General features: G+C 43.7%; 1 protein-coding gene and 2 long non-coding RNA genes across 4 annotated transcripts in view; 1 reads left to right on the forward strand and 2 right to left on the reverse strand.

Annotated features, from left to right (window-relative positions):
• LOC138979863 (uncharacterized) overlaps nt 1-24,463 on the reverse strand; it is a 474,427-nt gene that overhangs the window by 34,486 nt on the left and 415,478 nt on the right. The gene's annotated exons all lie outside the window — the stretch shown is intronic.
• Nucleotides 4,604-14,079, forward strand: LOC138979860 (cysteine-rich motor neuron 1 protein-like). Of its 2 annotated transcripts, XM_070352614.1 has the most exons (7): nt 4,621-4,730; nt 6,519-6,565; nt 8,407-8,608; nt 9,669-9,833; nt 12,322-12,541; nt 12,787-12,923; nt 13,700-14,079. In XM_070352614.1, exons 3-7 carry the CDS (start codon nt 8,456-8,458, stop codon nt 13,778-13,780), a joined length of 756 nt encoding a protein of 251 aa, XP_070208715.1. In that variant the 5' UTR covers nt 4,621-4,730; nt 6,519-6,565; nt 8,407-8,455; the 3' UTR covers nt 13,781-14,079. The 2 variants fall into 2 exon arrangements, with proteins under 2 accessions (XP_070208716.1, XP_070208715.1); XM_070352615.1 differs by lacking the exon at nt 6,519-6,565 and having other exon boundaries at nt 4,604-4,730.
• Nucleotides 14,356-24,463, reverse strand: part of LOC138979862 (uncharacterized) — a 33,424-nt gene continuing 23,316 nt past the window's right edge. Inside the window, exons 4-5 of the long non-coding RNA XR_011460160.1 lie at nt 16,140-16,184; nt 14,356-15,882 (exon numbers count right to left, since the gene is read on the reverse strand). This is a non-coding gene — a long non-coding RNA (uncharacterized lncRNA). The remainder of the gene's footprint in view (nt 15,883-16,139; nt 16,185-24,463) is intronic.

A 24,463-nucleotide genomic window follows, 5' to 3' on the forward strand; every position in this document is an offset into this window, starting at 1 on the left:
CCACAGAGTCACCATCGGAAAGCATTCTGGTATAACGCATGTTGTTTCTGCGCACTGACCTTCCCCACAAACGAAGGGCGGCTTCCTTCTCCATTCCTTTCGAGGAGCCTTCATAGTTGGTTTCACAACTAGGCTTGTGGTCTCTCCTCCATTCAGCTCTCTCCCCTTCTGTCATCTTCCTTTTGTTGTTCAGTGCACATGCCTGGCAGAATTTTGACAGCACTTCAAAATCAAGCACAAGTCCAGTCCCTACATCAATGACGATGCCAACCCCATAGTTTGAGGTAAAACCTCGCTTGTGCCAGGTTCCGTCGAAAGAAACGGTAACGTCCACCACATCAGCACCCTCATTTTCACCAGCACCCTCACATCTCATGTCAAATTTCATAAAGATCGGTCCAGTAGTTTGGTCTGAATCGCTCTACACGCACGCACGCACACACACACATACACCACGACCCTCGTTTCGATTCCCCCTCTATGTTAAAACATTTAGTCAAAACTTGACTAAATGTAAAAAGGTGGGGCAGGGGGAGGGCGGTTACTGTGCCTGTATGGCCCTCATTGCCCTCAAGCAGAAGGCCTTATAGGTAGGATTACACCGATCTAGGCCAATCACAAGCTCACGTGTGACGCGTTCCTCCTTATATGGAAGTTAGCGTGTTTTCGGATTGCACAGCAAACGCTCTACACGAATCAAAACTGGCCAGCTCATTCACAGAGAGAATGACAGCGGGAAAGGGGAGAGAATGCTGAATCCAACGGTATGTGTCATGTCGGAACGGGGTTGGGAGAATTTGGCGTAACTAACAGTCAAACAAATGCATTTTTGGCATTTCAACACACAATGAAAATAAATTCTTGACACAGTTGGTTTTGAAACACCTTTATTTTGCATAAAATAAGTGTTTTATGTGAAAAACATCGGTTGAACCTGAATGAGAAAGGATTATTTGGTATAAATATGTCAAAATCTCAAAACTGACCAGTTGAACACACAACACGATTTTTGACTTCAGACGTGTGTAGCTCCTGGCTAATTATTATTACAATAAATGTAAATACTGATTGTTGCTAATAACATAAACGAATGATTTACGAAATTACTATTCTAGCAAAAGTAAATACATGATTGTGTCATTCAGTGGGCGATCACTGAGTGGTATGGGAATAAAATCGTAGCTGAACACTGTGTCGTCTGCTTTACTCTGTGTTTGTTGTGTCGTCTGCTCCAGTCTGCACACTAAGCGCTCACCGTAGCGGCCTAACAACACCGGAAGATAGATGGTTTGCGGATGTCGCTCTACGGTTTTTTGGTCATATGTTTAGCGTGTGAGATCTGAGATAGCTTTTTTGTATTATATAACCTATTATAGTGTAATTTTGCATCATGCTGTAACAGTTTCAAGAAAGAATGACAAAAAAATTTGAAATACATTGCTGCAAACAACTAAGTTTGCCGAAAATTAGTTCCGGAATGTCACCGTTCACACAGGCAAATGCCTTCGCATAACCCAGACCTCTGGGTCTGGGAACAAACTAAAAGTAAATGAATAAAAAAACAAAAAACAAAAATTAATAATGGATACATTTTTTTTAAATAGATAAAAGGAGGGCAGGGGTAGCATGCCATGCGATTCTCTCTCTCTCTCTCTCTCTCTCTCTCTCTCTCTCTCTCTCTCTCTCTCTCTCTCTCTCTCTCTCTCTCTCTCTCTCTCTCTCTCTCTTTCTTTTAATTAACCGTTGCACAACAGAACCTCTTTTATTCCTATGGAACTACGCATCCCAAACAACTTTAAAGCGGATAACATCGCATTGTTTGCGACGTGACGGCAACAAAAACGTCAAGGACTCCACTGTAACCATCAAGCCACACTCTCACACTAATCCTCTCCGACAGGCCATTTCTACTACGACACAGTTGATCATCACTTCGTTATAAAGATGTCACACTCATCGTCCCAGCTACAACACCCCCCGCCCCCTCATCTGTGACTGTCAGTTCATGGCGCGATGCCGCCGTCAACGTTGGGACGGCTGGCTTCCGTGAGGGCTGTAAGGAATACACCGGGAAACCGTGACTGGGATTATAGTTGCAAGAAAATGCAGGAATAGTACGAGAAGGCAAGTCAGAAATGAAAGAAACATTGTAAATTTGATACGTTAACCCGCACAAATCAAGCAAACGAACAAAATAACGAAACAAAGACAAAGACAAACAAACAAACAACACAAAAAGTTGAAAAAGGGTTAAACGACGTATTTCTTGTTGTAATCTCTCTTTACAAGTTTTGACTAAATGTTTTAACATAGAGGGGGAATCGAGACGAGGGTCGTGATGTGTGTCTGTGTGTCTGTGCGTGTGTGTGTGTAGAGCGATTCAGACCAAACTACTGGACCGATCTTTATGAAATTTTACATGAGAGTTCCTGGAAATGATATCCCCGGACTTTTTTTCTTTTTTTCGATAAATACCTTTGATGACGTCATATCCGGCTTTTTGTAAAAGTTGAGGCGGCACTGTCACACCCTCATTTTTCAATCAAATTGATTGAAATTTTGGCCAAGCAATCTTCGACGAAGGCCGGACTTCGGTATTGCATTTCAGCTTGGTGGCTTAAAAATTAATTAATGACTTTGGTCATTAAAAATCTGAAAATTATAAAAAAAAATTAAAAACGATTCAAATTTACGTTCATCTTATTTTTCATCATTTTCTGATTCCAAAAACATATAAATATGTTATATTTGGATTAAAAACAAGCTCTGAAAATTAAAAATATAAAAATTATGATCAAAATTAAATTTTCGAAATCAACTTAAAAACACTTTCATCTTATTCCTTGTCGGTTCCTGATTCCAAAAACATATAGATATGATATGTTTGGATTAAAAACACGCTCAGAAAGTTAAAACGAAGAGAGGTACAGAAAAGCGTGCTATCCTTCTCAGCGCAACTACTACCCCGCTCTTCTTGTCAATTTCACTGCCTTTGCCACGAGCGGTGGACTGACGATGCTACGAGTATACGGTCTTGCTGAAAAAATGCATTGCGTTCAGTTTCATTCTGTGAGTTCGACAGCTTGACTAAATGTTGTATTTTCGCCTTACGCGACTTGTTTCTCCTCCTCCTCCTTCCCGGAGTCAGTAACACTCCCAAAACTTAGATTTCTTCCTAAAAGGGACAAGTTTTCATTTCGATTGATATATTTTGTGGAGGGTGGATGATTTTTTATTTTTATTTTGTCACAATCATCTTCTTTTGCTTCTTTTAACGATTCACTATGGTTACAATGCACGGCATTTTGTTTTTACACTTCGGTGGTAACGAAACCCTTCCCCTCTTTTTTAAGGAGAGAAACTGCTTTGACTACAAATGATCTCAAATGATTGTTAGTGACAACACTTGGGTTGCCAAACGACACGTCTCTGTCACAACGTTTTTATGTTTCGAGAACAGTAAAAAGGTAAACAACAGACTTGTTAAGGCCAAAGCTATGTGGCGTGCATGAACCTAGATGTTAATTTTATGAGGCCTCTTCCCTTTCTGGACTCTCAAACTCCGACTTTACACTTTCCGTGCCCCTCCCCGACTACCCCCTCACCCCTCCCCCCGACATCTTCCTGGCCCCGCCCTAAGCAGCGTGTCGTGAGGACAGGAGACGTCGTGACATGACGTGCCGTCAGCAACGTATCATGACGAGACGTGAAGCCCTTCCGTCACACGTTTACGTCACGCCTTGTACTCAACGTCGAGGAAACGCTATACGGCTAAAGTTTGCTTCTGTACTTCTTTGGATTTTGGTTTCGTGTTGTTCGAAAATCTCTGCTCAGTAGTGTTTGAAATCATGATACATGTCGTGAAATTGTGCCTTCGTCTGTCCATATCTCTCTCTTGTTTTGCACAACGTTCCCAGCAACTAGTATTGTTAACAAATTATAAATAAAGAAACATACAAGCAAAGAAACAAAACAAACAAACACGCAAGCTAGCGAACACACACTAACTTAAAATCACATCTGGCGTGCTTATTGGGACTAACCACGTAACTCATTGAGTGTGTCGTGAGAACAAAAGGCAGACGTCAAAGGCGCAAGACCGTGCCAAGTTCGGGGCGTAAAGACCAAATCAACAACACAAGCTCACATAAAAACTTGCTGCAAATTCTGTAACGACTAGGAGGGGGGGGCGGTATTTCTTTCATTAGCACCGTTTAAAATTGGTCTCAATACTGGAAAAGGTACGATTTAAAAAAAAAACTGATTTGTTTCTGTTTCTGTTTGCTCTTGTATTTTTTGCAGGCAGGATCTCGTACCGGTCATCATCTGCCACTAAGCATTGTTTCACATTGTGTGGAAGTTACAACAACTTACAACACACTGTAGCCTTCGGCAGATGATGCGTTTTCATCACTTTCTCTCCACTTCGTGGAGCTGCAGCGAAGCGCCAGAAAACGTCACTCTCCAACCGTTGTCCTCCGTTCGTCTCAGGACTGAATTGTGACGTTAAACAGCAAAACATGCTGTTGATTTACGAGAGTAGCGACTGGGAAAGGATGGGGTTTTATTGTGAATGAATATCTTGTGATCATAGTCGAACCTTTGACTCCTGTCGTTGGCTGTGTGTTGAGCGACACAGGAAATAAAATCGAAGACTTGCTTCCATTCTTCATGTTTTGCAGTGTTGTGAGTTGTCCACTTGTAGTGTCGGTGCGCCACGAGTAACTGGGGTAAGTAGATTCGGTTCACGACCTGAGTATTTGTCACTGTGTTTTGGAAAGTACGTGTAAGTACGTAGAGGTTACATGCCGAGTCTCAGTGATTATTAAAAATAATGGTCGAAGTTAGCGGATCATGAAAAATGCGAGCTTTAGCGAGCTTTTTCATGACCGCGAACTGAGACCATTATTTTTTATAATCACTGAGACGAGGTGTGTAACCTCTTTATTCCTCCTTTCTTCAGTTATTCAAAGAAAAGAGGAGTTTTTTTGCGAAAGTTTGATCGAATCCTATTCACTCAACCAGTCAACCTGCGCAGGCGATCGATTAATGCGCGGGTTTTATAGTTCCGTGCAAATCATTCCATTCTGTTAACACTTCTTGTCAGTTTTCCTTTTTTGGACTAAAATCAAGTACACAGATATGCTGTTATTCTGCTGTGGCGGCAAAGGCTGATATTGTGTGTTCTGTATATGTTTTGGTATCGCTTAGGATAATGTTCTTTCGTAAAATGGGACTAGCAGACGAACTTTTGCACCCGTGTTCCAACGTTAAAAACTGTATGAAGTTCAGTTTTCTGGGGTAAATAGTGTATGAAACCGCTTTATGTTGTTTAAATTGATGAGATGTGTGCATTTGGTTGCGTGTGATCTGTTTATTAAATGAAATATTGTTGAAAACTGACCGTCGGATTGCAGTCTGTTGTCGAAGAAACTGAGTGAAAAGAAGGGGAACTACTCTTGTCGCTAGACAAAGTATGAGTTACTTGCCTTGGGAAATTGCTTGTGATGAACGTTTGAGCACGGCATATCTAGATTCAGAAAACAACCGCACTCATGGATTTTATATGGAGATTCATGTGTTTAGGCCTGTAGTTGTTAATTTAAATGCGGTATGTTTGTATTGTTTGCTCCAGAGATGTATACTTCGTACATTAGAGCGTTCGGAACTTTTCAGTCGCAAAAAGTAGTACCGAAACAGAACAACTTCTCAACCCATTGCACTATCGAGGATTCAGGCTGTTGCTGGGTCGTTATCGAAAAATAACTAGCTCTACAAGTTTACAGAGGTAAAGAAGCAGAGGGGGGAATAATGTAAAGCATGCGTGCATGGAATTTTTTCCTCCGCTGATAGCAGTTATTTTCTGGACTTAGTTTTGATACCCACTGGCCAGTTTGTAATGGAGTTTGTAAGGCGAATTTTATGACATATTCCAGTGTCATGCTTTCTTTTTAATACAAGGAAGAAATTAGTTCCTGTATATTTTAGGAGGAATTCTAAAGCATTTAAATTCAAACATTCATGTGAATCAACAAAGAAGCGAGTGTTGTTGAACTAAGTGTATTTTATTGAAGCACATTGGGAACGAATTATGATTACTTTTCCACTTGTTATAATATACAATTGTCCGTCCTGTAAACTGTGTCACGTCTTGCTATCATTGTGTGTGTTGTTTGTTGTAACCCTATTTTTTGTTGTTGATTAAGATAAATGTTGCCTTGCCTTCTTCCTTGCCCTGCGACTATCAAGCCTTTGTTGTTCTGATTCGTGTTATCTCGGAAGGGGAAAAGTCACGAAACGAGGAGAAGGGTTTATCTTTACATCATTATTACTTGTCCATTATTTACATCATCATCATTTACTTTACATCATTATTACTTGTCTGTTATGTATCTTGTATGCCTACTTTGAAGATCGATGGATCGAAATTCTAGTCAAGTTTTTCTCCTTTTTGAATTAAACGGTCCAGACACTTATCATTCTTGTTTTTGTTTGTTATTCGCGACTGACTATCACAGAGGAACAACGCTTTTCGTGTACTCAGCTAGCTGCTCTTTTTGACTGGGTAAGTCATTCTTCTTAATTCTGTTAAATTGATGTTTACCTTTGTGAAGCAACGTTAAATTGATGGTTTACCTTTGTGAAGCAACGTAACAAAGGACATTTCTGTGATTCTCTAATTAAAACATGTTCCCGTGTGCTTCATCAAAGCGTTTTCACACAATGAAGATGTCCGAACTTTTCAATGTTGTAAAAGTGAGATGTCTCTATAACATGAGTGTTGTGATTAAAGATGCAATCTTCCCCGTGACAACGATAATGTAGGTTACCACAGATCTGTCCAGGCGACACTGAGTGTAAGTTGAAAGATCACTTCCGCCAAAAAATGTCACCCTGAAGAGAAAGCGGTCAGGCTGCAGACTGTGAATGAGGCCACGTGGAGGGGTGCTCTTGTCCCACGGGAATGCCTGGCTGGCTGTAGACTGTGAGTGAGGCCAAGTGGAGGGGTGCTCTTGTCCCACGGGAATGCCTGGCTGGCTGAAGACTGTGGATGAGGCCAAGTGGAGGGGTGCTCTTGTCCCACGGGAATGCCTGGCTGGCTGTAGACTGTGAATGAGACCAAGTGGAGGGGTGCTCTTGTCCCACGGAAATGCCTGGCTGGCTGTAGACTGTGGATGAGGCCAAGTGGAGGGGTGCTCTTGTCCCACGGGAATGCCTGGCTGGCTGTAGACTGTGGATGAGGCCAAGTGGAGGGGTGCTCTTGTCCCACGGGAATGCCTGGCTGGATGTAGACTGTGAATGAGGCCAAGTGGAGGGGTGCTCTTGTCCCACGGGAATGCCTGGCTGGCTGTAGACTGTGGATGAGGCCAAGTGGAGGGGTGCTCTTGTCCCACGGGAATGCCTGGCTGGCTGTAGACTGTGAATGAGGCCAAGTGGAGGGGTGCTCTTGTCCCACAGGAATGCCTGGCTGGCTGTAGACTGTGAATGAGGCCAAGTGGAGGGGTACTCTTGTCCCACGGGAATGCCTGGCTGGCTGTACGGGGATTTATAACATGATCTACTTGGGAAGGACAGTTCCTTTAAATGCACGCTGATAACCGTGGACCTAGCCAGGCTTCAACATAGGATAAGACCATCCCTCCATTTGATTACATAGCAACATTCAACAGCCTCTGTGCTCTCTGTGCACAGTGGACAGGTTTTGATGAAATAGTTCTGTAAAAACCACTGCATGGTGGCTCTTCAAAAACCCACCACATGCACAGCAAGCATTCAGGGTGTTTGTTGGTATGTAACCAAGTGGAAGGATGGTCTCATTCCATTAAAAAGCTTGGCCACGTCTGACACGGTGAGCCAAACTGTTTTATTTGGTTTTATTCCGAAAACTATGATACAGGGCGGCATGTATGAGGGCCCCAAAGGGGGGGGGGGGGGGTATCATCACGGGAAGGGAAATTTTAGCTTTCACGATCACAGTTACCTTGATTTTTGTTTTCACGATCACAAACACCTTGACGAATAGAGGATCATAGAGTGATACAGCTGTGAAAAATGTACGTTGAAAATAAAATACTTTGCAATAGTGCCCATCACGATCACGAAAACAAATCACGATCACGATCACGAGACTTGATTTTATTGTCATCACGGATCACGGGCAAAGTCCCATCACGATCACAGAAATGGAAATTTGGGCAATCACGGTCACAGAAAGGTAAAAAAACGCCAATCACGATCACGATTATAAACCCTTTGGGGCCCTCATGTATAGTACGATATAAACATTTAAACTGTTTTATTTCGGTAACTATAAAATACTCAAACTCACCACTATACTCATTTTATTTTACCGACGACAGCAGTTCTAATGCAAGTGTGTAATGATTGTAACACTCCGTGTTTCAGAGTGTTTCAGAAACAGGTACCATTCTTGCAACAAAAAAGTCCTCTCAACATGGCGTCATTTCCCGCCAGTTTCTCCACCATTTGCATGCTGTGTGTCTACTTCCTATCCTTTGTGCATGCAGCTTTCATCATTGACGCCAACGGAACGCGCGAAGTGAACATCACCCAGATTCTGCAGGCCGCCAGACGCGCGCAGCCGGCAGTAAGAACATGCTTTTTGTCAGTGTTGATCTTTTGAAAAACAAACTAATTTGGTTTTTTATATTACTCAACTTCAATTTTATAGTGTTACAGATTCAATGTTTGCTATTTATCTGATGGAAGTAGATTTTATGTAGGCAAAGAATAACTTGAGTGACATTACATTTACAGCCTGGGTTCCAAACGTGTGCATAATTGGGTCAATTTTGACATTGGTCGAAGACATGCCATGCTGTCGGCCGCCATTTTCAGCTAGTTCTCTGCCTGTCACTCTCGTTCTCAAAATGGCCGCGCGGATGTTTTCCTTCTATATAGTGGTTAAATCGCATCTTTTGACATCATCCCGTACCAATAATGTCTTTAGTGGGGAGTCCCCGGTTTACAGTTCAAATGGATGTTTATGCCTGTTAAGTTAAGATCTTGTTACGCAAATTGAGGGGCTGACATTTAATGCACAACGCTAAAGTTCAATATTACTCAAAGTTGTTGGTCATCGACTCATTTGAAACATAAAATAGATTGGTCATGTACAGTGGACCATCTCTTCTGGTTGTGTTTGTGTTTGTGTCAGTGTGTCTGTTTCAGTGTCAGTCTGTTTGTCTGTCTGTCTGTCTATCCGTCTGTCAATCAGTGTGTCTGTGTCAAACGGTGTGCCTTTTGAAGCTTGGCTTTAGGGGTCCTCAGATTTTAAAAAAACAACACAATTTTCCCGTTGCGGACAATTTTTATTCTATTTTGGTTTTTTTTCGACGGCGTAATATCCACTCCGTCCTTGCAAGCGTCTCAGGTCGTAACTATTGAAGGAATCGCGAAGTAGACGTGAAAGTTGCACATTAATTGTTACAAGGCTGTGGAATATTTCAATATGTATTCTCTTCAGTTATATTTTTGCAATTCTAATATGGATGGCAGGTTGTGACCAATAAGTGTGTGTGTGTGTGTGTGTGTGTGTGTGTGTGTGTGTGTGTGTGTGTGTGTGTGTGTGTGTGTGTGTGTGCGCGCTTGCGGGCGTGTGTGTGTGTGTGTGTGTGTGTGTGTGTGTGTGTGTTTTCTTGTTTCAGGCCCAACAAACGCCTTCGTGCGTTCGAGGCGACGCAATCGTACGGTTGGGCACAGAATGGCAGGAGAGATGTCGTGAGTGCACATGCACCGAGACGGGTACACAATGCACCGGGCCCCAGTGCGCCATTCCCTACGAGTCAATTCAGGAGGTCACTTGTGCCAAAGTAAGTGTACAACTAAGAAGATCATTGCGTTTGTACCAATAACGTAACGCGCAATTGTGTGTGTGTAATTTTTATTATTATTTATTTATTAATTTGTTTATCTATTTATTTATTAAAGGCACAGTAAGCCTCCCGTAAACCATCACAGATACTGTCAGGCTTTTACACACAGTACAAACACCCATTCATTTAAACACTCACCGCTTGAGAACATCTTAGGTGCCCTCCGTAAAGAGCGAGCAATTTTCAAAGAATTTATTTTTGCGTGGTTTATCTTACCCCTGAGCCATCGTGAACCCGTGTGATCCAGTTTCCTTTTATGTTATCAGACAATCCGCAAAATTAATTCTTTGAAAATTGCTCGCTCTTTACGTAGGGCACCTAGGATGTTCAAAAGCGGCGAGTGTGTACATGAAAGGGTGTCTGTACTGTGTGTAAAAGCCTGACAGTATCTGGGATGGTTTACGGGAGGCGTACTGTGCCTTTAATCAATGACTTTGTTGGTGTATGCCACCTGTCATCAAGCCAGTCATTTTTCGAGCAGGTAAATCGTTGCACGTACGACTCCAGGTTGTGACAGAAACGGGTCACTCTGTATGCCAACCACTCTGTATGCCAACCACTCAGTATGCCAACCAGTCAAACCAGATACTCTATATGCCAACCAGTCAAACTAGATACTCTGTATGCCAACCAGTCAAACTAGATAGGCTACTCTGTATGCCAGTCAGTCAAACTAGATACTCTGTATGCCAACCAGTCAAACTAGATACTCTGTATGCCAACCAGTCAAACTAGATACTCTGTATGCCAACCAGTCAAACTAGATCTTATATTGCATTTGTCAGGGAAGAACCCGGTCTCACGGCATGTATGGCTGGCTGTCGATTTTCTGACCGGTACTTTGACTCGTATGCGTGAACCTTAAAGTCTCCACAGTAACCCGGCGGACGGCAGAAAACACGTCTCCTTTTACGGGTCTCTGGATTACTTTTTCAACGATGCAATACTCAAGGTTATTCCATACACACACACGATTTTCTGCGCTATGTAGTTGTCATCCATGCAATTGCTGTCACGTTAAGTTCCGATAGGATTAGTTTGTTAGCTCGTTTCATTGGAAGACAAAGTGATTTTGACAGCAAGTGCTTTGCAACGCCGGCAGTTAAGCACGAGAGTTCTCCTTTGATGATCATTGCCTGCATTCCAACTGTGAAGGCAACACGACCCGCGACCACGATAAACGGTCACCAAAATGGGTGCTAAGCAACAGTCTGTGGCCAGATAGCATGTGGAATCCGTGACGAGCACCCCAGATATCACACTGGTAAATCCTATCAATAATCTTTACACCGCTCACTTCACAGGAGCGACAGAAGCAGGGGAGCACATAACTTTGCATGTCATTTGCATACGATTGTGCATACGATTAACGCGACTGGTATTTGGTGTTCCTGATTGCCTGTGGAGTTTATGGGGGACCTCGATCACAGTGCCTGTGTGGATGATACCAAGTGATGATGCGCTTCACACGCTAGGCGATAGCTTCACTGACACAAGAATGCCGAGCACTCACTGCCCTGTCTTGTCTGTCATGTACCACACAGTACTATGCCCTGTCATGTACCACACAGTACTATGCCCTGTCATGTACCACACAGTACTATGCCCTGTCATGTACCACACAGCACTATGCCCTGTCTTGTCTATCATGTACCACACAGTACTATGCCCTGTCTTGTCTATCATGTACCACACAGTACTATGCCCTGTCTTGTCTATCATGTACCACACAGTACTATGCCCTGTCTTGTATTTCATGTACCACACAGTACTATGCCCTGTCTTGTATATCATGTACCACACAGTACTATGCCCTGTCTTGTATATCATGTACCACACAGTACTATGCCCTGTCTTGTATATCATGTACCACACAGTACTATGCCCTGTCTTGTATATCATGTACCACACAGTACTATGCCCTGTCTTGTATATCATGTACCACACAGTACTATGCCCTGTCTTGTATATCATGTACCACACAGTATTATGCCCTGTCTTGTCTATCATGTACCACACAGTACTATGCCCTGTCTTGTCTATCATGTACTACACAGTCCTTCCAATCAATGACGTTTTCTGTAATCAAGTGTTTTGAGTCATCTGTGATTGTTTGTCTGTCTGGGTGTTGCAAGTTGCTGATGATGTTTTCTGTTATCCAGGGTTTGAGTCATATGTGATTGACTGTGTGTTACAAGTTGCTTGCTACGTTTTCTGTTCTCCAGTGTAAGGCTTTGAGTCATATTGCTCATGACATTTTTTGTTATCCAGCGTTTGAGTAATCTGTGATTCTATGTCTGTCTGTTGCAGTTTGCGGACGACTCATTGCGTGATCCTGGGTCTATGTGTTGGCCGCAAGGTGATGATTACGTACTGGTGTTGTGGTCCTGTTTGTGAGTCAACTGTGATCCTGTGTGTGTTTCAGTTTGCTGACGAGTGTTGCTGTGGTTCGGTTGGCTGCTTGCTGGAGGACGGCACCACTGTTCCCGTGGGCGGCGCCATGCCCTTTGACCCCGCCAACCCCTGCAACTCCTGCACTTGCTGGGGAGGTAACCGAACTAACTGTCTGATCCAGAGTTGCTTCCCTTTCGAGTGCGTGGACGCGGTACGCAGGGAGGGTCAGTGTTGTCCGGACTGTCCGAACGGTAGGTTGCTGTCTTTGTCGGTTTTGTTGTGAGTGTGGTCATCCACGCTCTTGTTGTGAATTTTATATATTTTATTTTTTTATGTGTATGCAACAGGTAAAATAATGACGTTGAAGGATGATGGTGATGCTGACATTAAGGAAGACGACTGCGATGACGACGGCAATGACGACGACGATGGTGATCATAATAGTGATAATAATAATGATGATGATGATGATGACATCTCAAACCCCCAATTTCAGGGCGTACGTGTGTTCTGCCCTTCAACCTGAGGAGACAACTCCCTTGCTCTGAGCTCCGAGCTATGGAACCAGTGCACGAGTTCTCTCCCGTGACCTTGATGACTGGGACACCGTACGAGCTCTCCTGTAGCTGCCAGGTAATGACGTGTTGCTTCTCACTTCAAATGATAGTCTTCAGGCTCACCAATTTCTGTGCTGGCAGAATTAAGAGTACAAATTTCGTGTCCCATATAAACTTAGCTCCGCTTTTAAGACCAATTAAGCCACGAAGCTATGAAATAGGGTTTGCGGAATGAATCGAATTGTGTGTGTGTGTGTGTGTGTGTGTGTGTGTGTGTGTGTGTGTGTGTGTGTGTGTGTGTGTGTTTAAAGGCAGAGAGAGGCAGAGAGAGTCATGGCAGGTTGATATGATTGAAGCCAAATCGTGAGGTAAAGGCACATTCTCCGTGACAACAGTTCCGCTCACAATGTCAGTCTGGGCCAGGCTTTACGTAGAAGGAGGAGCATCACGATTTCAGTCACCGCAACCTGCTATGGCTCTCCCTGCCTTCAAATGTTGCTAACGCGAATTCGTTGAGTGTTCACTCGCTCATTTACAAGTTTAGGCTCACAAGTAGTTTGGTTAGTTGAATGCTTGCTTACCCACTTACTAAACAATCGTGGATTCACTCATTCATTGCTAGGTGCCGCGCAAGAGGGGTGGGATTGATTCAGGTTTTATGGCCGGTTGAATGCTTCTTCTTTTTTTAAGTTTTGTTTTTAAACTGTTTATTGATGTTTGGATTGATTGATTGATTGATTGATTAATGAACTGGTGGATTAATTGATGGCTGGTTGGTCGATTGATTGATGGATGGATGGATTGATTGTTTCATTGATTGATGGGTTGATTGACTGATTGATTGATGTTCAGGGTAACCTGGTGGCTAAATGCACGAAGAACTCGCCGCTGCACCCCGTCTTTGGTGAGCGCCGGCTGAACATTGTGGCGTAGACCCCTAACATCGCTGTATGTCGTCATCAATGACCTCAGCTAGGGGGCTCTTCGAAAACAGTGACGTCAGACTCAACAATCGTCACAATATCAGGGTTTCCTTTGTTTTTAAAAAGCACATCAAGATTTAAACCCCGTTACACAAAAAGGAACTATTGGACATTTTGTCCCTGCATCAGTTTTAATGTTTCGAAAAAAGTTGTGAGGTGGTATTTCATTGCCGTCGACTTATATACTAGACGAATTTGTAGTGAGAAAAGATTTTTACTTTTTGAAATAAAACCAATGTATTTATTGCATTCCCTCGCCCTGATATCCTTAATCTCACTCTTAACTCGGCGTTTGTGTGTGTGTGTGTGTGTGTGTGTGTGTGTGTGTCCGTGCACTTTACAGAAGCTAGCCAGCACTTCAAGAGGATGAATGTGAACACGGGTAAAAGACACAAAATGCGAGGGAGAAACATGAAGGCACGCCCACACACGCACACACCACTTACGCACACACACATGCACTCACACACACACACACATTCCCAAACGCACACACACAACACTCCTCTAGTTAAAACCAAAAGCTAAAACTTTGGTCACACTTTAATCTCGATCAATGTCAAAATTGTCAAACAATAAATGTTTGCTCGAAACGTGTTGCATGCTGAAAGTGAACATGCATTTCTATTGCTTTCCTTTTGTTAGCATAACTCGTTCGTTTGTATGATTGATATTTTCGAATTCTTAGTCTTTTGTTGTGATAAGTAGTGAGAGTACAGACAATGTACAGTAGCGATCAGACACACATCTGTGCGAGTTTGTCATCATGTGCACTGTTACAATGTCCAGAAAATAACTTCACGAAGACGAGAAGCAGTGATGCAAAGGTAGACAACTCTGGCTCTTAAATATAGAGTGAGAAGCAAAGAGAGTATTTTGTTGCATATGGTAAAAACAAACGCGCACACAAAACTCAGAGATATTCTACTATTTTGGCATGAAAGTGGATAACTGGTGCCAAGTTTTTTGTTATCAAGTAAGCGCGAACAAAGAAGTTGCTAGCTTCACAAGCCACAGGCCAGCAAAAGGTTATGTTACGATATAAAGTGAGAAAGCTTGAACAGGCAGCTAAAACTGTCATCATGGCAAAGGTATAGGAGGCAATCAAAGACAACATTGTCTACAGTAACAAAACAAGCTAAAACGATAACAAAAAAAGTTACCCAAAACTAACATTGGGTTTCAAAGAATACACAATGAAATGGTAGAACGAGTCTTAAGGGTGTTCTAAAGGTTCTGCATCCAGTGACGGAATGAAAATCGAGAAATGTACTTTCTGTGAACAGGAACGAAAAGCTGATAGACTGACAAAGTCTGCTACAAAATGATTGTACAATAAACAGAACCGTGAAATGTTCGGACAGAGCGAGAAAACAAGAATTAAGAGTGTGTCTTTTATGGTGAAAATAAGACTAAGGTAATGCTAAACAAATGTGGCGACCACAATTCAAGGAAGCTGTCGCAAGATAATTAACATTGCAGAGACGAAGATACACATGGCAGTGTATGAACACTAAGGCAAAATCGTGATGAAAAGCTCTAATATTGAAATTCGAATCATTCAATAATTTTCATTTTTATGTTCAAGAGACAAAACTACACGTGATAATTTTGACTGTGAATTAAGTTGGATTCATTCCAAAATACTTCATTTATCATGTTCAAGGGACATAACTACAGGATGGCCTGTTTACAGAGTTAATTTAGGACACTGTTCTTGAAGATGTCATGAAATTGCTGTGTTGTCTTTCAGAAGTAAGTCAACTTAGGATGTTGCATTAAAACCGGCTCTACACTTTAAATTGGTAGCACCAAAACGACTTTGCTTGCATTGTTCAGAGATAGCTGTTGAAATGGATTTCTGTAGACAAAGTTTTGTGTCGACCAAGCTAAGTCAGGTCGATGGGACAGCAGCAGAGCAGAGAGCAGAAGACGACAGAAGAGAAGAAGGCCTCGTGGCAACAAAACACCCAGCACATCATCGTTTCAACATGGCCGCCACCACACTCAACATCAGCATCACATACACCGGAAATGACGTCAGCGTTGAACCTGGGATTACAAAAAAGGTGGCTTAGATATCTTTGGGTTGCGTGGTTATGTACAGGTAGACAAGTGTGTGTGTGTGCGTGCGTGTATGTGTGTGTACGAGCGCGTGCGTGCGTGTGTGTGTGAAGTGTTCGTGTGCGTGTAAAGACACACGGATAATTGTGTGCTTCCTTGTGTACGTACGTGCTTTCATTTGTTCGCCAGTGTGTGCGTGTGTGTGTGTGACAATTATCGTTTAACGAGCAGTGACAAGTACACACCCGCTGCTGGAGTGGTCATGGTGGAGCCTTCCGTAGGTGTCGTTCCTGATGAACAGAGAAAAAAGGACAGAATTAGCAACATTCATAATTCTATACCTCCCTGCAGGCGACGGATGTTTCGGTCCCAATCCGAAAGTAGTAACCAAGTAAACGGCGAACGAACAGAGCTCGGTATAGTTACATGATTTCATATTAAAGGTATAGTAGGAAAGTAGTCATTTAGTGAACCGGCGTTTTCTTCTGAATTTGACCGTAAGGACTTTAAGGGAAATTCGACGTGCTGTAATTTAGACACGCCTCCAATGATTTGATCGAAAATGCTTTGTAACTTTGCTACTTCACTAAATACATTTTAGTAATTCAGTTATTTCCTGGAACGGTCCTTGATGAATAATGAAGTATTTCTTTCCCACATCAAAAAAATATACGCTTATAACATGTGTTTTATTACACACACACACACACACACACACACACACACACACACACACACAGACAATCACTCGCAAAGAAAGTCCCACGCAAATACACACACACACACACACACACACACACACACACACACACACACACACAGATATACTGACATCTGTTGCTTTTTGGGTCCAGCGGATCATATAGGCCAAATCAGGACCCACAAGTTTAACATTACACAAATTTATATAAATCAATTTCAAAAAACAAAGTCAGGAAATGTATCACAGTAAAACTATATATCACAGTAATAGAGAATACTACATGGCTTGCTGTGTCGTACCAGATTTACACGAGTTGTTTTTTTAAATATTGAACTGCGAGCGAAAGCGAGCTGTTCACTATTTGAAAAAGCAACGAGTGTAAATCTGGTACGACACAGCAAGCCATGTAGTATTCTGTTTATCCTACATACTGTACTTACGTGTATACAACTCTCCTGTGTTCACTTTCAAGTGAATAACTATCGTTCTGATATCATTTTAAAGTGAAGCTAAAGAAACCTGGTATCGGCACTGCTGTGCATCTCCTATGATCTCAATGGTATCAAGGCACGGGTCATAGCCCTTTGCCGCGACAAGGTTTGCCGATACCGGCACTTGTCTTGTCTAGACAGTGACGTCATTCATAGATGACGCCAATCATAAATGACGTTTGTCAAGGGAACTTATGCTTTCAAGTGTTGCTGCTTCCAGTGACAGGAAGGTATAGAGATTGATCATTGTATACAATCAATTTATCATTGTATACACAAATTACACAAACGTCATCTTGTGAGGGACCAAAAAATATTGAAACTCTCGGATGATTTTTTTGTGTGGTATCAACCTCGACCTACGGTCTCGGTTGATACCACAAAAAAATCATCCTCGAGTTTCAATATTTTTCGGTCCCTCACTCGATGACGTTGTGTAATCTCTATGTATTTTACTGAAAATGTCTTGCAGACGAGGCAGCTAAATTGAAGACGCTTGTTTTGGAACCTCGATCTTTTCCAAAGCCTCGTGCAATATATTACGTCAAAGCAAAGAAACGTCACTCTGAAAGTGTGGCGTGACGTGTTAGTTCTAAAGATTCATCGAGGGTAATTAGCGAGCGCAATTTTTGTTTCTATAATGACGTTTGTCTCGGTGACTTTGGCATCATAAGCAGTGGAAAAACAGGTCCCTGCCAGACTTGCTTGACATGACCTCATTTACATGATATACACACGTGTGATTTGAACGATTATCATCTCACGGGTGTCTCTCTCACGTACGTAGGATAAAAACTATTATCACAGGCGTGGCACCATGGTGCCTCTTCTCTTTTAAGCAGGTGAACATGTGTTATATAAGTGTGACCAGTGTGTAACCTAGCCAAAACACTTTCTTCTTTTCTACTTGAAGCCATCAAAACTACACAAGATACGCCCTGAGCATTTAAGGTGTCAGCCACTCATCCCCTGGTCACACATGACAAACTCGGAGTTCACCATATTTTGGGGAAAAAAAGGTGGAGAATTTTATGGGTTAAAAAAAGTAAGTGAAAGGGCTTTGGGGAGGCAGAAATAGAGAAGAGACAAGAAAAAGATCCTAATTAGGTTCACGGCATCGAGAGTGATGCGACCTTCTCTCAGAAGTTAGTAGAGAAGGCTCCCCCATCCACCACCCGGGGGACGCGCCTCTACGCCAATTAGGGGGCGCGAGGACATGCACGCATGCGCGCACACAAATACAAACACGGTCAAACACAGAAACGAAAATGCTAAAAGAAGGACATAAATTATTCTTGGCTGGCCTCGAGTGACCCAGGCTTGTCCAGCTGAAGCTTAGCACTCGACAATGCATGACGCCACGAAAATCATGACGCTAAGAAAGACAGTGACGTAATAAATTGACGACATAGTCAGGAGACCAGGGGCCAGTTTCATAAGCCAGAAACACAGTCGACCAACTGCAGTTGTCCGAGAGAACCACAGTAATCCGACGTTATCGGGTTTCACGAACAAAATTTTAGTCGGCCGACTGCGGGTCGTCTCACCGGAAATCGGCCAAACACGGTGATGCTCTCCCCCCAACACTGTGTTCGGCTTACTGCGGTAAACCGAATATAAATGTAATTATCCGCACAGTCAATGGCAGAATGCTCACACTTTTTTGGATTGTGAGCCAAACCTTGCGATTGTTCTTGGAAATGTATCTATCATGACGCAGTAATCCAGGAGACAAGTCAGGGTTATGTCTTGAAGACGTCACATTATGGCGTAAGAGGGTTAGACGTCACGCGAAGGAATTACTGAAAGTCTCGGTCATTGTTATTTTGAGCGGACCGAGACTTGTTTTTTCTTCGAAATCGGCCATTTCCACGTGCGAATGAGCAAACGGAAGTGGTAATGTTGCTAAATTTAGCCCTCGACTTGGCCATTCGGATTACTGTACAGTCGGTCGACTGCGGTTGTCCGCGGGTGACGGTGATTCGCTCATGAAACGCGCTTTTCGGTGACCCGGCGATCAACCACAGTCCATCGACTGGGCAGTCGATCGACTGTCAGTCGGTTCACTGCTATCTTATGAAACTGGCCCCTGAGCCAAGTTTGGCCAGCCCAGACTGGCAGGATCCTCGATGGCTCATAGGATATCTACTGTCAATCGCCATATTTACATTATGACTAAATGTTTGAACATCAACGGGGAATCGAGACGAGGGTCGTGGTGTATTTGTGTATCTAATATATGTGTGTGTGTGTGTGTGTGTGTGTGTGTGTGTGTGTGTGCGTGTGCGCGCGTGTCTGTCTGTCTGTGTGTCTGTCTGTGCGTGTGTGTGAGTAGAGCGATTCAGACCAAACTACTGGACCGATCTTTATGAAATTTGACATGAGAGTTTCTGGTATGATATCCCCGGACGAATTTTTCATTTTTTTGATAAATGTCTTTGATGACGTCATATCCGGCTTTTTGCAAAAGTTGTCACGCTCTTATTTTTCAACCAAATTGGTTGAAATTTTGGTCAAGTAATCTTCGACAAAGCCCGGAGTTTGGTATTGCATTTCAGCTTGGAGGCTTAAACACTAAGTAATGAGTTTGCTCACAAAAGATTTAATTAAAATCGATTTTTTGATTGCATTGTATTCCTCATCTTCTCCTGAATTCAAAAATATATAGACATGTTATGTTTATTCTATATATACCGAGCAACAAAAGAAACGCGAATTTTCTCCAGAAAAACGTTTAATCACAATTTGAAAATGTCATTTCTCATAATTAACGTAACATCGAAACGAATCAAAATCACGGTGGTATGTTCTTCGCACACTGTTCTTGGCTATGGCATAGTCTATCGCTGCCACGGGCAAAGGAAGCCTCTGCAGATGGTAAGTACGGCGTGTGACCCCCTTGGACGTTGATGACGGCCTGGCAGCGGCGCCTCATGGAGTGGATGAGTCTGTTGATGGCGTCTCTCGGGATGTTGCACTAGGCATAAATAAGGGCCTGACGCAGTTCTGCGACAGTTCTTGGTCCTGGGCGTAACTGGTTGAGCTTTCTTTGAAGTTGGTCCCAGAAATGTTCAATGGGATTCACATCTGGGCTGAGGGCGGGCCAGGCCATGATGTCGATGTCATTGTGCTGCAGGAAGGCCTGGGTGACCCTGGCTGTGTGCGGGCGAGCGTTATCTTGCTGCAGAACACAGTTTCTGCGCGCCTGGGAAAAGGGCACAACATGAGGCTGTAGGATCTGGTCAATATAACGCTGTGCTGTGATGCCGTTTCCCCGACCAGGACCAAGATTGTTGAAAAACACAGGTCCCAGGGATTGGTTGAGGCCGATTCCACCCCAGACCATGACGTTTGGTCCACCCTGGGCATTGTGTTCCATGACGCAGTCACCAGCATAGCGTTCACCTCTTCTTGGCCACATTCTGACACGCCCATCAACATGACTAATGCAGTAACGGCTCTCATCGGTGAACAGAATGTTTCGCCATTGTCTCCAGTTCCAGTTGATGTGATCCTGGGCCCACTGCTGGCGCGCCATGCGATGTCTTTGAGTGAAAACTGGTCCTCTAGCTGGACAGCAGTTTTGGAGGTCTCGCTCAGCAAGTCTTCGGCGTTCTGTCTGGCCACTGATGGGTCTCTGGTGGTTACCGACGGTGTTCCTGGCTGTTTCATTGGCTGTATGGAATCGGTTTCTCAAATGATGTCGCAGGATCTGGCGATCTTGTCTCTGTGTGGTAACGCGAGGTCTTCCACTTCGTTGTGTATCAGCAGTTCTTCCAGTGTTGACAAAACGTTGCTGAAGGCGATATACTGTTGACAGATGCACATTGAAAGCGACTGCTACCGCTTCTGGGTCATCACCAGCCGATAATCGACCCACTGCCCTCTCGCGTTGTCCTGGTGTCAATCTTGGCATCTTGACTCTGTCAAAAGTTAGAGTGGCAGAAAGCGTGCCATGGTCTCTTTTTATTACTAATGCATCAGTAAACACATCTCACACTTGAGGTTTCCCCTACTCCGCTTGCACGTGCTGTAAGCGGGGTCGGCCCGCTATTGCGCGGGGCCGCTATTGCGCGAATCTTTAGGGTTAGGGTTAGGGTTAGGGTTAGGGGTATGGTCATATAATATTGGTGTATGTCCAACAGCACCAATATTAGCTGAACCTCACCAATATTAGATCCTCCGTCATGCTCAAAAATATTGGTGCATATTATGACTATCCAAATCTGATATATGTGAGGCCCCAGCTAATATTGGTGACTTTTCTGACTTTTTCATGGGTTTAGGGTTTTTTGATGGCAAAAGTCGGGTTTTGACTTCCTGGGGTCAAAGTGGTCAATTAATAGTGGTGTATGTCCAGAAACACCAATATTGACAAATTTAAACTTAAAAATCAAGAAATTTAAAAATGCTCTCAAAGTCATAGTTTTTGTTCTATATGATTGAAATTTGGCGTTATGAACCCTAAGGTCATTATAAATCGATATACAAAAGGAAATTTTGATGAAATAAAAATTATGACTTTAATGACCAAAAGTATAGTTTCAAAAGTGTAAAAAAACATTTTTTCGAATTTTCGTTCCATCGGGTCTGTTCAAAAGCATTTAAATAGTACACACAGTTAATTTCAGACCTTTGGGGTCAAAACTAAGCATTCTGTGGTCATTTTTTTAAAACTCACCAATATTAGTTCCATTAGGCAGGGCTCACCAATATTAGATGAAAAAGTCAGTCAGGGTCTGGGGTCTGGCCTAACGGAACTAATATTGGTGTCAATCTATATAGTGTCATAATTAAAAAAAATCATAATTAATTCCATGCACATTTTTTGCATGTGTGCACAGATCGAAATTGATTCATTACAATGCAAGCAACAAATTGGAACCCTAACTTTAACCCTAGGTTAAATTTTGACAGTTAACGTCATATGAAAGTAAATGCTGATTTTGCTCCTAAGCCAAAATTTGTGATATTGATTTAAATTTATTTTCTTTTCATATGTATGGTCAATAAGTATTCCCGTTGTCATTTTCTCTTCTTTGATCACCCTATGGCTATGCGTTCGAATATTTGAGTTGTTTTTTTAAATCAGAATGTAGTGTTGTATGGTGTAGGGTGGGCTTGGTTGGGGTTGTATGGTGTAGGGTGGGACTTGGTTGGGGTTGTATGGTGTAGGGTGGGCTTGGTTGGGGTTATATGGTGTAGGGTGGGACTTGGTTGGGTTGTATGGTGTAGGGTGGACTTGGTTGGGGTTGTATGGTGTAGGGTGGACTTGGTTGGGGTTGTATGGTGTAGGGTGGGCTTGGTTGGGGTTGTATGGTGTAGGGTGGGACTTGGTTGGGGTTGTATGGTGTAGGGTGGACTTGGTTGGGGTTGTATGGTGTAGGGTGGGACTTGGCTGGGGTTGTATGGTGTAGGGTGGAACTTGGTTGGGGTTGTATGGTGTAGTATGGGACTTGGTTGGGGTTGTATGGTGTAGGGTGGGCTTGGTTGGGGTTGTATGGTGTAGGGTGGGACTTGGTTGGGGCTGTATGGTGTAGGGTGGGACTTGGTTGGGGTTGTATGGTGTAGGGTGGGACTTGGTTGGGGTTGTATGGTGTAGGGTGGGACTTGGTTGGGGTTGTATGGTGTAGGGTGGGACTTGGTTGGGGTTGTATGGTGTAGTATGGGACTTGGTTAGGGTTTTATGGTGTAGGGTGGGCTTGGTTGGGTTGTATGGTGTAGGGTGGGACTTGGTTGGGGTTGTATGGTGTAGTATGGGACTTGGTTGGGGTTGTATGGTGTAGTATGGGACTTGGTTGGGGTTGTATGGTGTAGTATGGGACTTGGTTGGGGTTGTATGGTGTAGGGTGGGCTTGGTGGGGGTTGTATGGTGTAGGGTGGGACTTGGTTGGGGCTGTATGGTGTAGGGTGGGACTTGGTTGGGGTTGTATGGTGTAGTATGGGACTTGGTTGGGGTTGTATGGTGTAGGGTGGGGCATGGTTGGGGTTGTATGGTGTAGGGTAGGACTTGGTTGGGGTTGTATGGTGTAGTATGGGACTTGGTTAGGGTTTTATGGTGTAGGGTGGGCTTGGTTGGGTTGTATGGTGTAGGGTGGGACTTGGTTGGGGTTGTATGGTGTAGTATGAGACTTGGTTGGGGTTGTATGGTGTAGTATGGGACTTGGTTGGGGTTGTATGGTGTAGTATGGGACTTGGTTGGGGTTGTATGGTGTAGTATGAGACTTGGTTGGGGTTGTATGGTGTAGTATGGGACTTGGTTGGGTTGTATGGTGTAGGGTGGACTTGGTTGGGGTTGTATGGTGTAGGGTGGGACTTGGTTTGGGTTGTATGGTGTGGTATGGGACTTGGTTGGGGTTGTATGGTGTAGTATGGGACTTGGTTGGGTTGTATGGTGTAGGGTGGACCTGGTTGGGGTTGTATGGTGTAGTATGGGACTTGGTTGGGTTGTATGGTGTAGGGTGGACTTGGTTGGGGTTGTATGGTGTAGGGTGGACTTGGTTGGGGTTGTATGGTGTAGGGTGGGACTTGGTTGGGTTGTATGGTGTAGGGTAGGACTTGGTTGGGGTTGTATGGTGTAGTATGGGACTTGGTTGGGGTTGTATGGTGTAGGGTGGACTTGGTTGGGGTTGTATGGTGTAGGGTGGGACTTGGTTGGGGTTGTATGGTGTAGGTGGGACTTGGTTGGGGTTGTATGGTGTAGGGTAGGACTTGGTTGGGGTTGTATGATGTAGGGTGGGCTTGGTTGGGGTTGTATGGTGTAGGGTGGGACTTGGTTGGGGTTGTATGGTGTAGTATGGGACTTGGTTGGGTTGTATGGTGTAGGGTGGGACTTGGTTGGGGTTGTATGGTGTAGGGTAGGACTTGGTTGGGGTTGTATGATGTAGGGTGGGCTTGGTTGGGGTTGTATGGTGTAGGGTGGGACTTGGTTGGGGTTGTATGGTGTAGTATGGGACTTGGTTGGGTTGTATGGTGTAGGGTGGACTTGGTTCGGGTTGTATGGTGTAGGGTGGGACTTGGTTGGGGTTGTATGGTGTAGGGTGGGACTTGGTTGGGTTGTATGGTGTAGGGTGGACTTGGTTGGGGTTGTATGGTGTAGGGTGGACTTGGTTGGGGTTGTATGGTGTAGGGTGGACTTGGTTGGGGTTGTATGGTGTAGGGTGGGACTTGGTTGGGGTTGTATGGTGTAGGGTGGACTTGGTTGGGGTTGTATGGTGTAGGGTGGACTTGGTTGGGGTTGTATGGTGTAGGGTGGACTTGGTTGGGGTTGTATGGTGTAGGGTGGGACTTGGTTGGGTTGTATGGTGTAGGGTGGACTTGGTTGGGGTTGTATGGTGTAGGGTGGACTTGGTTGGGGTTGTATGGTGTAGGGTGG

Source organism: Littorina saxatilis, linkage group LG11 (assembly GCF_037325665.1).
Source record: "Littorina saxatilis isolate snail1 linkage group LG11, US_GU_Lsax_2.0, whole genome shotgun sequence".
Taxonomy (NCBI): domain Eukaryota; kingdom Metazoa; phylum Mollusca; class Gastropoda; order Littorinimorpha; family Littorinidae; genus Littorina; species Littorina saxatilis.

Excerpts from the sequence above, each read along its gene's own strand:
- LOC138979860 (XM_070352615.1), top strand. The coding sequence starts at position 8,456 with ATGGCGTCATTTCCCGCCAGTTTCTCCACCATTTGCATGCTGTGTGTC. Across the intron at positions 9,834-12,321 it reads AGGAGGTCACTTGTGCCAAA|TTTGCTGACGAGTGTTGCTG; the intron begins GTAAGTGTACAA and ends TGTGTGTTTCAG. Across the intron at positions 12,924-13,699 it reads AGCTCTCCTGTAGCTGCCAG|GGTAACCTGGTGGCTAAATG; the intron begins GTAATGACGTGT and ends ATTGATGTTCAG.